Source organism: Microtus pennsylvanicus, chromosome 6 (assembly GCF_037038515.1).
Source record: "Microtus pennsylvanicus isolate mMicPen1 chromosome 6, mMicPen1.hap1, whole genome shotgun sequence".
In the NCBI taxonomy this organism is placed as follows: domain Eukaryota; kingdom Metazoa; phylum Chordata; class Mammalia; order Rodentia; family Cricetidae; genus Microtus; species Microtus pennsylvanicus.
In genome coordinates this window covers 77,351,842-77,365,197 of record NC_134584.1, presented here as the reverse complement: position 1 = coordinate 77,365,197, position 13,356 = coordinate 77,351,842, and the positions used below count along the sequence as shown (strand labels likewise).

At 35.7% G+C, this 13,356-nt stretch overlaps 1 protein-coding gene across 1 annotated transcript in view; it reads left to right on the top strand.

Moving 5' to 3' along the window:
• Positions 1 to 11,471, top strand: part of Iqcm (IQ motif containing M) — a 370,694-nt gene extending 359,223 nt beyond the window's left edge. The window contains exon 12 of the mRNA XM_075977882.1: positions 11,368 to 11,471. Coding sequence (XP_075833997.1) covers positions 11,368 to 11,471 — 104 coding nt within the window. The remainder of the gene's footprint in view (positions 1 to 11,367) is intronic.
• The last annotated feature ends 1,885 nt before the right edge of the window (positions 11,472 to 13,356 follow it).

The following is a 13,356-nucleotide window of genomic DNA, read 5'->3' as shown; positions in this document are numbered from 1 at the left end:
TATTCAATAATTGTTTGAAGTATGATAGGGCATCTCTTGGGTATATTCCCAGGAGTGGTATTGCTGGATCCTGGGGTAGGTTGATTCTGAATTTCCTGAGAAATCGCCACACTGATTTCCAAAGTGGTCGCACAAGTTTGCATTCCCACCAGCAATGGATGAGTGTTCCCCGTACCCCACATTTTCTCCAACAAAGGCTATCATTGGTGTTTTTGATTTTAGTCATTCTGACAGGTGTAAGATGGTATCTCAAAGTTGTTTTGATTTGCATTTCCCTGATCGCTAAGGAGGTTGAGCATGACCATAAGCTTCTTTTGGCCATTTGAACTTCTTCAATTTGAACTTCTTAAATTCTGTTGATAATTCTCTGTTCATATCAGTACCACATTTTTTAATTGGATTAATTATCATTTTAAAGTCCAGTTTCTTGAGTTCTTTATATATTTTGGAGATCAGACCTTTTTCTGTTGCAAGGTTGGTGAAGATCTTCTCCCAACCAGTAGGTTGCCTTTTTGTCTTAATGACAAAAAAAAATTAATAATAGTTTGATTGGAAGTAACAGGCTGTGTCATCTGGTGGTCCTTTGTTCCCTTATCTATATAGGAAAACCATCGGGAGGAGTAGTTAGAAAGTTGGGGATTTTTATGGGAGTAAATTGATATGCACCTAAAATTTAGTCATGAAAGATGAAAAATGTCTTTCCAGAAACTTGTGTGACAGAGTTGTCGAGGAGAAAAAGCTTCAGGTGTTTACATTTTTCAACAGTATCAAAGAATAAGAAAAGAAATTTTGGCATTTAGATGAGAAAGTTTGTAACAGATGGCATATGTGGATGTACTAGAGGAAAATTACAAACTTCATGGACTTCATATTACGAAGCACTGGGGACTAAGAAATAAATGGTGAATGTTTTCAAAGAGAGCTTCAAATAAGTGTAAAAATATTGAACATCAGCAAGATTGCTAAAGATGACTTTAAAAAAAACTTTTAGCATGTGTGTATAAGTTTGAATTCTCTATCATTAATTCAGAACTGACTGAAACTTAGTATTATTCATCATTAGCTTGTACTATGCTGAAAACACCACATGGACCTCCAATGTATAACTGGGGACATTCTAAGAATTATGGCCAGTAACCTTTTTTTTATTAACTTGATGGATTCTGTATTGAAATTCCTTTATTTTTGAGACGAGTACATTTTTCCTTTTTGTTCTGGTAAAAGAATGGTTTCATTAAAAAAAAAAAACAGTATCTTAGTTTTGTTTCGGTCCTGTATATAAAATATTTTGAGAAGAAGCAACTTAGGGGAGAAAGGGTTTTTATAGCTCCTAGATCCAGATTCCATCCATCTGTGTAAGGAAGTCACCGAGGTAGGAGCTAGAGACAGCTGGCCCACTGTATCCATAGTCATGTAAGGAATGAATGCAGGAAGGAGTGAATTTATATATATATATATATATATATGTGTGTGTGTGTCACGTAATCTTCTGTCTCCTTTTCATTCAGTCTCCCGATCTGGGTCATGAAATGGTACAGCCCACATTCAGGATAGATTTTCCCACCAAAATTAGCCAACCTTATTAACAAAATCCTTACAGGCATGCTCACAGACCAAACTAATCAAGAGAATTCCTCACTGAGACACCCTTCTGAGGAGATTCTAGACTGTGTCAAGATAACCAAAACTAAACAACACAAGGAGCATTAACAACACTGAACTTGGTGGTTCTTTGAGTAACGTGTGCCCTTAACTTTGAAATAATAATCTGCAGTTTTATTCAAAATGTTCTGCTAAAGACGAGATATTCCAGAAAAGGAATCAAACATGTACAGAACCGAAGTATTTAACAAATTTATTAAACTCAATAAATCTAAATAAACACTCTCTAAATAACCAAATAACCTGCTTGAACTCACACTGAAAGGTCCTTCTTATATGAAGTAGTCATTGGTAAGGATATGCAGATTCTCTGTCTAGAACAAAGATGCTCTGAGCTAGCCTTGGCATTCTTTATTGGCCTTAGTCTTCATATTTTTCCCAATACATCAAAGGGTCACGGGCAGAGCTAATGTTACTTTTAGTTGCTTTCTTTGGCATTAGACAAGTGTCAAAACCGAAGGACTTTTTAGTGGTAGGAACTGGCCCAACGTTGGCTTGCATTTGACAATGGAATAGTATCTAGGAATATGTTACAACTGTGAGTGCAGTATTTTTCCTATGAATATACCTTTCCAAATTTTTCTGACAATGATGATCTTCTTTTAAAGAGATTGAGTAACATTCTACTAAATGTGTTTTGATTGATTGATTAACTCCAAAGTTTGGAAGAAACAAATTTGATGTACTCTGCCAGACTGAGTCTCATATCCAATATCCACATAAGAATGTGTGACATTGTACACATATGTGACAGTGGCAACAGGAAGACAGAGCTGGGTGTTTGTACCCCTCTTGGACACACCCAATAGATATGCTGAACTAATTTATCTAAAAAGGGTTAACAACAGGGAAGTTTGTACTCTGATTTACACTGACTCATCTGTATCTTAAAAACTAGTAAGAGTAGATTACATTTCAACTGTCTGCGTGTAAAAATCAATTTTAGTGTTCATTGGTGAATGAATAGATAAGTATTATATATTGCATGATAGAATATTATTAAACTAAAAATGGTGACACTCTTTCATGTGTGATGACATGGATCATAACCAAGAGGGACTTAAATAAAATAAGTCAAGCACAGAAAAACAAATATCATATGATACATTTGTATGTGGACTTTAAAAGGTTTGAGCTCATAGAACTTCAGACTGGAATATTACCTACCAGTGGATGAGAAAGGGATGAGGAAATTGAGGTTGGTGAAAATACATTTGTACAAGAAAAAGCAAGTTCTGTTGTCACTATAATAATTCTTTGATTTGATTGTAAGACAATGTTTAGATACATCAAAACATTACATTGTGTCCCTTAAATATATTCAGTAATAATTAGTGAATCAAAACCAGAAAGAAACATTTTGTTTTTGAAAGACTACCTTGCATTCCTGCCACCCCCCCCCCCCCTTCAAGTGCTGGCATTGCAGAGTTCACTATACCCAGCTTGAAAAACTATTTGCTTGAACAGAATATACGGCAAATTTGTTGAAGTGAATCATCAGGCTTGAGGTAATTCAGTAGATTTAAAGGCTCTAAAATATAAACAAATAGCAAATGTGTTTCCTATTACCCCCCCTTATATAGCCCACATATTTGCTTGGGATATTACAGCTTGCCTGAGCTCAGAGAAATTTATCTTTTACACTGATTCTGAAGCCTTCAATTTTTTTGGCTTATATTTCTTTCTCATCTTCTTTAAGCCTTAAAAGAAGAAACATGTTGAAAAATCATTTGAAATCGGAAACTTTGATGCACTCATGCACCCTCACCTCTCTTGTCCTGGCTCCCAAGCCTCCCACTCAGCCATGGCAGAGAGTGGAATCTAGCTGAAGGAAATGGCCTCTTATAACCACGCCCAAAAGTTCCCAATGAAGAGTTGATTTCTTATCATTTGACCTGTAAAATTCAAAGAAAAATTTTACCAAGAGGGATTTGCTTGAAAATTCCTTGCCTTAATAGTGAAAAACATGAAATGTTTGGGGAAAAGTTAAAATCTAGAGTCAGGTATCTGCTCAAGGATATACTAAGACCATGCCATTCTGTTGCGTAGTTTATTGTATCAACATATCTAATGGATACTTATGATATTACAAATTACTATGGTGAGCTATATAAATTGTCTTTATAAATAAATAGAAATAGAAAAATAGTAATGTGAACCTTATTTTAGAGAACTGTATACCACAGGAGTGGAGATAGAATCAGAACAAATAGTAAATAATATATGACAGGCTTTATAAAATTTTTATGGAAGCATAACTTGAATCGCTAAGATTGAAGTGAGGGAGAATTTCATCTTTAAAGGCAGAAGTTAAATGCAATAAATGAGGAAGAGGAGAAAATAGTTAGATAGTGTAATCACAAAATAGGTCAAAGATGTAGAGAAAACACTCACAAACTAAAAGTCCAAGTGCTTTCACATTCGTGCGGAGGTGTTTCCAGCTCCAGTCAGGGGGGAGACACAGTGAGGTAAGAGTTCCAGAACCGCAAAGCTCAGTGGAAATACAGCTGCAACTGACATTGCCAGGATGTGAGTAAAGTTGTATCTAGGTGGTTGTAAGACTCCACAGCTCACGCAGATTTAGAAAGCCAGTCAGCAAAAACGTTTAATGCGTTTAATGTTAAATTTGTACACACATCTTTGGTTCCTTAACTTAATCATGGAAGTCTATGACCCGAAAAGCAGACATGATCATTTCAGCATTGTAGCTTGCTGGACCACCAGGTAGGGGCAAGTTAAATACTAATGTATAGGAGGGAGGTATGGTCCATCATTATTACAGAATATTTATGTGTAACAAAGGGATTTGAAGTACTGGTTGGCTTCGGGAAGTTCCAAGAATTCTTATTGGAGAATGGAAACTACTCATTCTATGTCATTACTTTTATTTCTATTTTAAATTAAAAATAGATTAGCACTTTTATTTTAAAGACAGTTCATTTGTGAATATATAAAGTTGTAGGAAAACAGAAAGCATAGTTCTATCTCCAAGATAACCAACATGAATATTCTAGTTTATGGAATTGATGTTGGCTAATGTCAAAGGGAGGAGGGTTGATACAGGACTTCACTCTAGCCTAAACCTTACTGTGTACTTTAATTCATCCCCAAATTGATGGTGAGCTTCCTGCCTCAGCCTCCAAATGCCTGGTTCAGACTTGTAAACATGGGCATAAAAAAGCAAATATCGCCTTACAGAAAATGAATATACATGATATATATATATATATATATATATATATATATATATATATATATATATATATATTTTCGAGACAGGGTTTCTCCGTAGCTTTTTTTGGTTCCTGACCTGGAACTAGCTCTGTAGACCAGGTTGGCCTCAAACTCACAGAGATCCGCCTGCCTCTGCCTCCCGAGTGCTGGGATTAAAGGCGTGCGCCACCACCGCCGGGCTATACATGATATTTTATCAATTGTTATTTTTCATGTAAATTGTAAAGGCGTTGCCTTCATAAAAAATTAGCTGTCTAGATCTGGAGAGATAGCTCAGTGATTAAGAGCACTAGCTATTCTAGAGTTTCTGAGTTCAATTCCGAGCAACCACATGGTGGCTCACAACCATTTGTAATGAGATCTGGCGCCCTCTTCTGGCCTACAGGCATAATGCAGGCATAACACTGTATACATAATAAATAAATAAATCTTTAGAAAAGAATATTGCTGTCTAAACAAGACTTGAACACCGATAGAAATGCTAATGCGGAAGGGGAAAATTTCCCACTGCCTCATCCCTAGACAAAGATGTACAGGCAACTTACTTCTGATAAAGAGTAAATTAGTCAATTTATCCAAAGCTAAGTGGTCAATCCTAAAGTCACATACATACAATATCATTAATCAGACATCAGTGAGTTGTGTTTATGTACTTATGCATATATATGCAACAATAATAATTGTAAAAAGAGGCCATAAATTTGAGGGGAGTGAAGAAGGACATGAAAGAGGGCTGAGGGAGGGAAGAGAAGCCTTATCCATCCTTTTACTGAGCCATCACTCATTGAAAGGCATTGGTTAATGAGAGCAGCACAATGAGAGAACGGAGTGAGTTACTGGTGACTTGGAGATGATGTAAACATAACACAGAGCAAAGAGTGCCATGCGGTGTAGCTTAAGTAGTGCTGCAGTTTCCATGAAATCCACGTATGGGTGAAGCTTTGCCGACAGCCCACTGAAGCACGCCACTGACTGTGGTAAGGACTCACACTGTTACACAGGTATGTAGATAAAACTGACATCAGCACCTACCATAGTGCCTCGTGCAGAATTTTACAGTAATTATTCTCAGCAATTATTCTCATTTTACAGTAATTATTCTCATTGTCATATATACACTTATTCAAGTTCTATTTTGTGATGGTGGACAAAATATAGTGGTACTTCAAGAGCTTTTGAGCACCTTGCATATTTTCTTTTTACTATTATAGTGAAAAAGTATTTAAACATGCAGAAAAATGAAAGGTGTTAAGTAATACATTTATTTTATGATCTACTTATCAAGCCATCTTACAAGATGTCTGAGTACTTCCATTTGATTGCTTTGGTTTACTTCTTTTGATGTTACATGTTTTCTTAGCCAATACATTTTCCATGCTATTTCAAAGCATGAATTATGAGAGATTGGAAAAAGTAGACCCTGGGATTAGGCAACGCTGTTAAAGACTAGAACCTGCTTTCAGTATGACTTATGTGTGATGGCACTAACTTGAGTTTCACAGTTGTATAGCACTTACCAAGTCTCTAAAGATGGGCCTCCTTCAAGGAGGGACAGAAAAAAATATAAAGCTCAATAACAATCAATAGAAAAAGATGAGCCTCCTTTTTCTGCAGTTTATGCTCTGAAGTCACGAAGCAAGTCCATGCCTTCTATTGAATTGTTTCACTTTGGATGGAATTTTCAAATCTTATTGTGAAGAGGTCTTTTTATGTACAGCACGTTTTCTTGTTAGCGATTGGTCTTCCTTCTTTATCTCAGCTTCTCATCAGCTTCTGTGCTTGTATACCACTCCTGTTACTGACTCCGCTAACAATCCTTCATCAGATGTCTGCTTCCTCATCTGCTGAGAGTGGATATGGGTTCTGGCTTTCCTGGAAGCTCCCCTGCTCTGTTCTGTAATCTGTGTTACCCAGGTCTTGTTGCAATGTCTGCCAAGTTCCCAGATTCAAGTACTGTTAGCTCTGCTTTCACGTTTTTTTTTTCTAAATCAAGTCAATTCTAGTTAGCTAGTCCTTTCAGAATTCCCAGGCTTCCTCCTGAGATTTCACAGTCACATTAGGTTTCCTGTTAGCATGCAGGGATCAGTTTGTTCTGTGAGACTGCAGAAGCCCAGCTGGGCACTGCCCACAGTCTGGCTTTCCTAAGAAGTCTGCAACCAAACTTCCCCAGTCCTAGATCATCCTAATGACATGCACACACTTCCTATCTTTCAATTTTCACTTTTTCTTTCCCCAGGCCAAGGAACAAGGGGAGAGGGAGTCTGGCCCATGCTCAGTGCTCAGCGGTGTGCCTTTTGTTCCTCCCTAGTCTGCTCTTTAATTCTTGCTTCCTTTACGTTGGACAGAGTTCCCATGTCATCACACTCGCTTCCTCACCATATGGCCCCATGTGCTAAGTTCTCCAGACTCTCACTTCTTAGATCCCCAAATGCCACTCATTCTGAATGAAGCTAGGCCCTTCCAAGTGGAAAACTACTTCTATAAGCTATTTTTCTTTGTCTCTTAAAACTTCCTTCTTGAAATGTACTTGTCTTTGTTCCTGGAGTTTTCTGCTTGGAGGAAATGCATGTACTGATGTCAGAGAATTATTCATTTCAAAAGATGAATTAAGGTTTATTAAGTAGCTATATGATTTTCAGGTTTGCAAATTTAAAATCTAATGATTAAAATAGGGATTAGCTGATCTAATTTGTCTTTGTTAAAATTGGTAAGCATCAGAAATAAGGTAATTTCTCTTCAGTCGTCCTTTAGGAAATCACTGTCATTCCAAATAAGTAGCAGAATCAGGAACGGGAGGCAGTTAGACCTGGGAGACAAACTTTTAATATTTCACGATAATACGCAACTTCATGTGCACACATACCTGTAAATGAAAATACATATGATGCTCTGCTTTTTGTTTCAAGCACTTTGATAAAGATTTATAAAGTAGTAAAATGAACTGCTGAAAAATTTGCACGATGAAAATAGAATTCAGGATGTCTAATTTGTAGATGGTTTAGGAAAAACAGAAGACCAAGTAATTTTCAGTCCTAGAGAAAGAAAACAAAATAACACATTTTTAAAGATACAACTCAAAACAGTACCCACTGCAATACTATTTATCTATTTAAAGATATAGCTCAAAATAATACAAACTGCAATACTATATATCTGTTTAAATATTTCATAGCTTGCAATCCTTTAACTTATTGAAGCATAAGCAAAATATCTAATTTCCAACTATGTCTTAATTGTGTGCAATGGGAATGACATTTTATGTGTTATAGTCAGAAACTTAAAATTATCAATTCTTATTTGCATATAGTAATAGTTTGTTGAAAATACACATACAAAGAAAATGTAAGGCTAAATTCTTATACTAATTACTTTGATATTAATATTTTACATTGTGCTAGGTATCTGACTTTCTAAAAACATGCTGTACTGTAAATGCTGCCATGTAGCCCACTTTTTTCTTTGCAAATTCAGTAACAAATCTGAGATTTCGTGAACTATGCCTCAGTGACATACTTCAGTCAGCTTGGTTGAAATTGCTTTCTTCATTTCTTCTTCCAGCCACACAGATTTTAAATTTGGGGTATCTGAGGGCCACACAAGTGACATGGACTAGGCCATCAAGCCAGGGATCAGCTGTGGAGGTAGAGTCTGTCTGCTTGGGAACTGAGAAACAAGAAGCTTTCCCTGCTGCCCTCTGGTCTTGAAGTTTTTCTTTCTTCTTCTGTCCTCAGTTCCCTCCTCACATTCCATTCTCCCCTCTTCCTCTTTCCTTCCAGATGATCTGATCTGAGACGCCCCTCTGGGGTGATCTCACAGATGGGACATGTGCCCAAACTCCTGGCCATGTTTCCCTAACATACAGTAATTCAGATACCCAGGGCTTACCAGAAAAACCTGAGCTAAAAGACTGCCCTTATCCCTCAGACACCTACTAATGCTACTTATTTCACTTTGGTCTTGGCTGCATTGTCTTTCCTATGCGCCAACTTAGCAATGGAGTTAAAAATGCACTTAATACTTTATTCAGAACTTGACTGTTTTTATTCAAAAATACTATTTTATGAATCTCTTCTGTCATATTACATAAATGAAAGTCAAAAATATTTACTTTGAGGAGTAAAAGTATGTTATCATATTTATACGTGTATCTGCGACAGGGAGGTGGTGCTTTATTTGATTTAAATGTTTATGAACAGCACATTAACAAAATGTCAGTGAAATTTCTTTCGAAAGTCTATATTATAATATCATAGTATAGACAATAATGCTTAAAATGTATTTTGAATACTTGCTAAGTGTGAGTCACATATTTTTACTTAATAGATTGCATAGGTATTGTTTGATTTACAGAAATATCAAGGAAAAAGTACAAGGTCCCATAATCAAATGATGATATGTATGTTTGATATTGCATATTGTTAAAAATTCACAATAGAAAGCATTTTACATTAATATTGTATCTAAAATACATGCTCATCTGATGTAAGTGTATTAGATTAGGACCCTAATGAGTGTAGTTGTTTTTCTATGGCCACAGTGGGAATATCACTAAAATTTATTATTTTATAAACTCTCCTAATGTGGTCTAACTTGTTTATTTCTAGAATAAAGTTTATTATGCATATTTAAGGAAGACATAACATAATGTTGTGGGATACATGTAGACAGCAAAGCGGTAACTACGGCAGAGCCAATTAATACACCCGTCACCTAATAGACACACTCATTTTTCACTTACTTTTTGTTTTTGACAAAACAGCTAAAATCTACTCATTTGGCAGGAATCCCAAATGCAGTGCAATTTTATTAATTACTGCTCTCACGCTGTACATTATCTCCCCAGACTTTTTCATCGTTCATTTCTGCTGTCTGAACTAGCGAGCTACACCCTCCTCCTTTCCACGCCCACACTCTTTGTGTCCAGACTTACTTTCTATCTACGTATATTTGAACTTAAAAAATCCACATATAAGGAAGATTATTTCATATAGTACAATGTTCTCCAGTTTCTGGTTTATTTCTTATGGCATGATGTGAAAAATATCGGGGTCTCCTTGTGAATGATTTAACATTCCGTTTTATGGTTTGTCGTCTCCTGGTTGGGCACCTGTGCTCCTCTCTTATGCATTATAAAATAGTGCTGCAGGGAAAATGGAGCTGTAGATATTTTTATAACTGAGTAAATCCAACCATTCGCTGGTTATATGCACAGAAGAGGGATTGCTGCATCCTAAGATTGTTTTGTTTTTAATATCTTTAGGAACACTGCTCTGTTTTGCAAACTGGCTGCAGCAATCCATAGTCTCACCATGAGTAGTCAAATTGTTCCTTACCAACATTTTCCTCTTTTAGTCTTTTTAGGCTTCTTGGTACTAGCTGTATTTTAGTTGTTTTTTGTTTGTTTGTTTGTTTTGTTGTTGTTGTTGTTGTTGTTTGTGTGTGTGTGTGTGTATAGGAATAATGGCTTCATATCTTTCCTTCTCATTTATTCATCTCTGATGGTCAATGTCACTGATCATACCTCCATATATGTGTACTCCAGTTGTCTTTTTATGGAGTAACACCTGTTCACATCCTTTGATGTAATTGCTTAATTTCATTTTGCTTGTGCAATACGTATTCCTTTGTCTAATGTCAATGTAGTTGTACATGAACACAATGACGTATGTCAGGTTGTTCACAGAATGTACTCAAAACTAGTGGATTTCTGGTGGTTGTTTTTGTTTAACAATAAATATAGTACCTGAATAACAAGGCTGTGTAAGTCTATTTGTGGATTATTGCTATGTATAATGATGGCTTTAGTAAATATATGACTTTCTTCTTGTTACCTTATACATAAACATGGAACAAATACAGGCACTGTATACAGTAATGACTTACATTGATTAAGTATCTGAATTAATATTATACTATCAGTTTTAACATTTTTGTTCTTGTGATTGAGCAAATATTACATCTAATTCATTTTAAGTATTTTATATATCAAAGAAAATCAGTTTCTGACATCATTTCTTTGAACTCATTTTTTAAAAATTTACTTTTCTGTATCTTTATGTGTGTATGTGTGAGTGTGCACCACATGTGTGAGGGCCCATAAAGAGGCCAGAAGAGGGCAGTGGGTCCCCTGGAGCTGGAGTTACCAGCCATTGTGAGTCACCTGACTTGGGCTCTGGGAAATGACCTTAGGTCCTCTGGAAGAGCAACAGTACTCTTAACCCATGGCTCATTTCTCCAGCCCCTTCTCTCAACTCTTTGGCCCAACAATGACTTTGGCCAAGTCACTTGGTGAGATACAAAAGGTGATACAATAGAAATGAGGGAAATGTGACCAATTCAACTTTTTGGCCTGCTTTAGCACAACCAAAATTTATTTCCTATAATATACTAGGATTTTAAAAACAATAATGTATTTCCATTGTATTAGTTGATTGAAAATTTATTAATGTAATCATATTGTTTGTATTATAGTGAGTGGACATCCAATACTGAAGAGAGCTAACATCCGGACTGTTGGCAAGTTGGTGGCTAGATCCATAAGAGAAAGGAAAATGAGACAATTTTATAAATCCTGAGAAGTGAAACAAGTTTGCAGTGCAGCTCTCCTTTAAATAGGTGAACCGATCTCCTCAGAAATGCGTTAGTGATGACCACAGAACGATTTGGTATCAGCAGGACAAAAGACTGACATCTTTGTGACAAGTTAGTTCATCATGTGTAAGTGTGTTTGGATGAGCCCTCTTTGTTTTCTTCATTAAACATCATGATGAAGTGAATCTGTACCATCTCACTTACTGTTTTCATTCGACTGCTATTTGTTTTGTTCCACTGCCAAGAATTGTTACAAACTTTAAAACTCTTATTTTCAAAATTCCCAGTTCTGTTATTAAAAAATTTAATTCATCATTTTTATTCTTTGAAAATTCTATCAGCATGCTATATTGTGAAATGGAACATTTCAAATAGTTTATTTTACAGAATGTTAAATCACTTAAGGTTTTTGGAGTGTTTCTGAAAATTGTGTCTAAGTCATTGCCATTTTTTCATACTTAATACCCTTTCCCTACCCTCATTGCTCATTCTAACAGGAAGAGTTGACATCCAAGATGCTTTATGTCTGATCTTCCTTACCCTTAGTGCTGCAAGAATTTTAAGTGCAATGGCTACATCTTCAATTCTTTAAGAATCTTGAATTCAGTTTTATTCCTATGTCTATCCTTAGATTCATACTCAATGGTTAGAGAAGCAAAGGTCTTAGGTGCAGTTGTGGACAAGCAGAATATATATTAAGTACAGACATAGATGTGAGTAATGATAGTGTGAAGGCATTTGGGGTATTTCAATATTCTTAACATTGTCATATTACTTCTATAATATCATTTTTTGCTCTCATAATGTAGTTTACTGTAGAAATATGGAAGTCAAGGGAATGAAGTATGAAAGTCTATTTCTCACTAAAACCAGAGCCAATGAGGAAGACTAACCAAAAAATTTTAGCTCTTATATCCAACAGGGAAAAAAAACACTGGTTACTAGCTAAAACATAATTTATATGTGAAATTAAATAACATAGTCTCCTAATTATTCACTTTGAGAAAGATTTTCATTATTTGTGTACTGAAAACAGGAGTACACAATCAAGAACAAAAGAAAAATATAAACATGACTTAAATTTCAGTATGGGAAGGGCCCGTCCTCCTGCTTCTGGCTATGGGGTTGAGAGATGACACATTGGCTGTATTTAGATCCTTGCTACTTGAAAGTTTTGGAAGAAAGACATTATGCAGTGATAATTAAAGGTTATTATGAACCCCCAAACCATGGTCTCCTAATAAGAATTATATAATTTCTTTAGTAAATAAATGGCAATATATATAGGAGGCAATTAATATAAAAATCACATCAAAAGTACTTTATAAAAATAAATCAAAATTTTATTATGAATTTATATTTGGGGCTGAATACAGAAATACTTTTAGAAAGTGATCTCTGTTGTGTCTCTCTCCTACTTTTCATTGTCACTGGTTTTCTGAAAACTAAAGTAGAGTTTCTAAAGTCTTTTAGAAGTGTAGACCTACATTAAGTCCACTGACAATATGTCTCTTTAGTACTGCGGAAGACAGTGTAAGGTCAGGGAAAGGAGCCTTCACTTTTCAACAGTCAGATTATATATAAAAATTGGCACTTGGTGCTCATCAAAGAACAAGAAATATTGGATCTGCTCTAAATGTCCATTGTGTTTTGGAGCCAATTACCTGATGGAAGTCATCACTTATATGCAAATGAACTGTCAATGGCTTACCACAGTTGGCAATCACTGGACTGTGAAGGGTATGTCTTAATAAGAACTGAAGCTTCTTCACATACTTTGATTTACTGGAAATAAAATGGAAAAGTCCTTTGAGACTACAAAGGACACTTGTTTCAGATAAAATGTCTAGACAGTAGCAATATATTTAT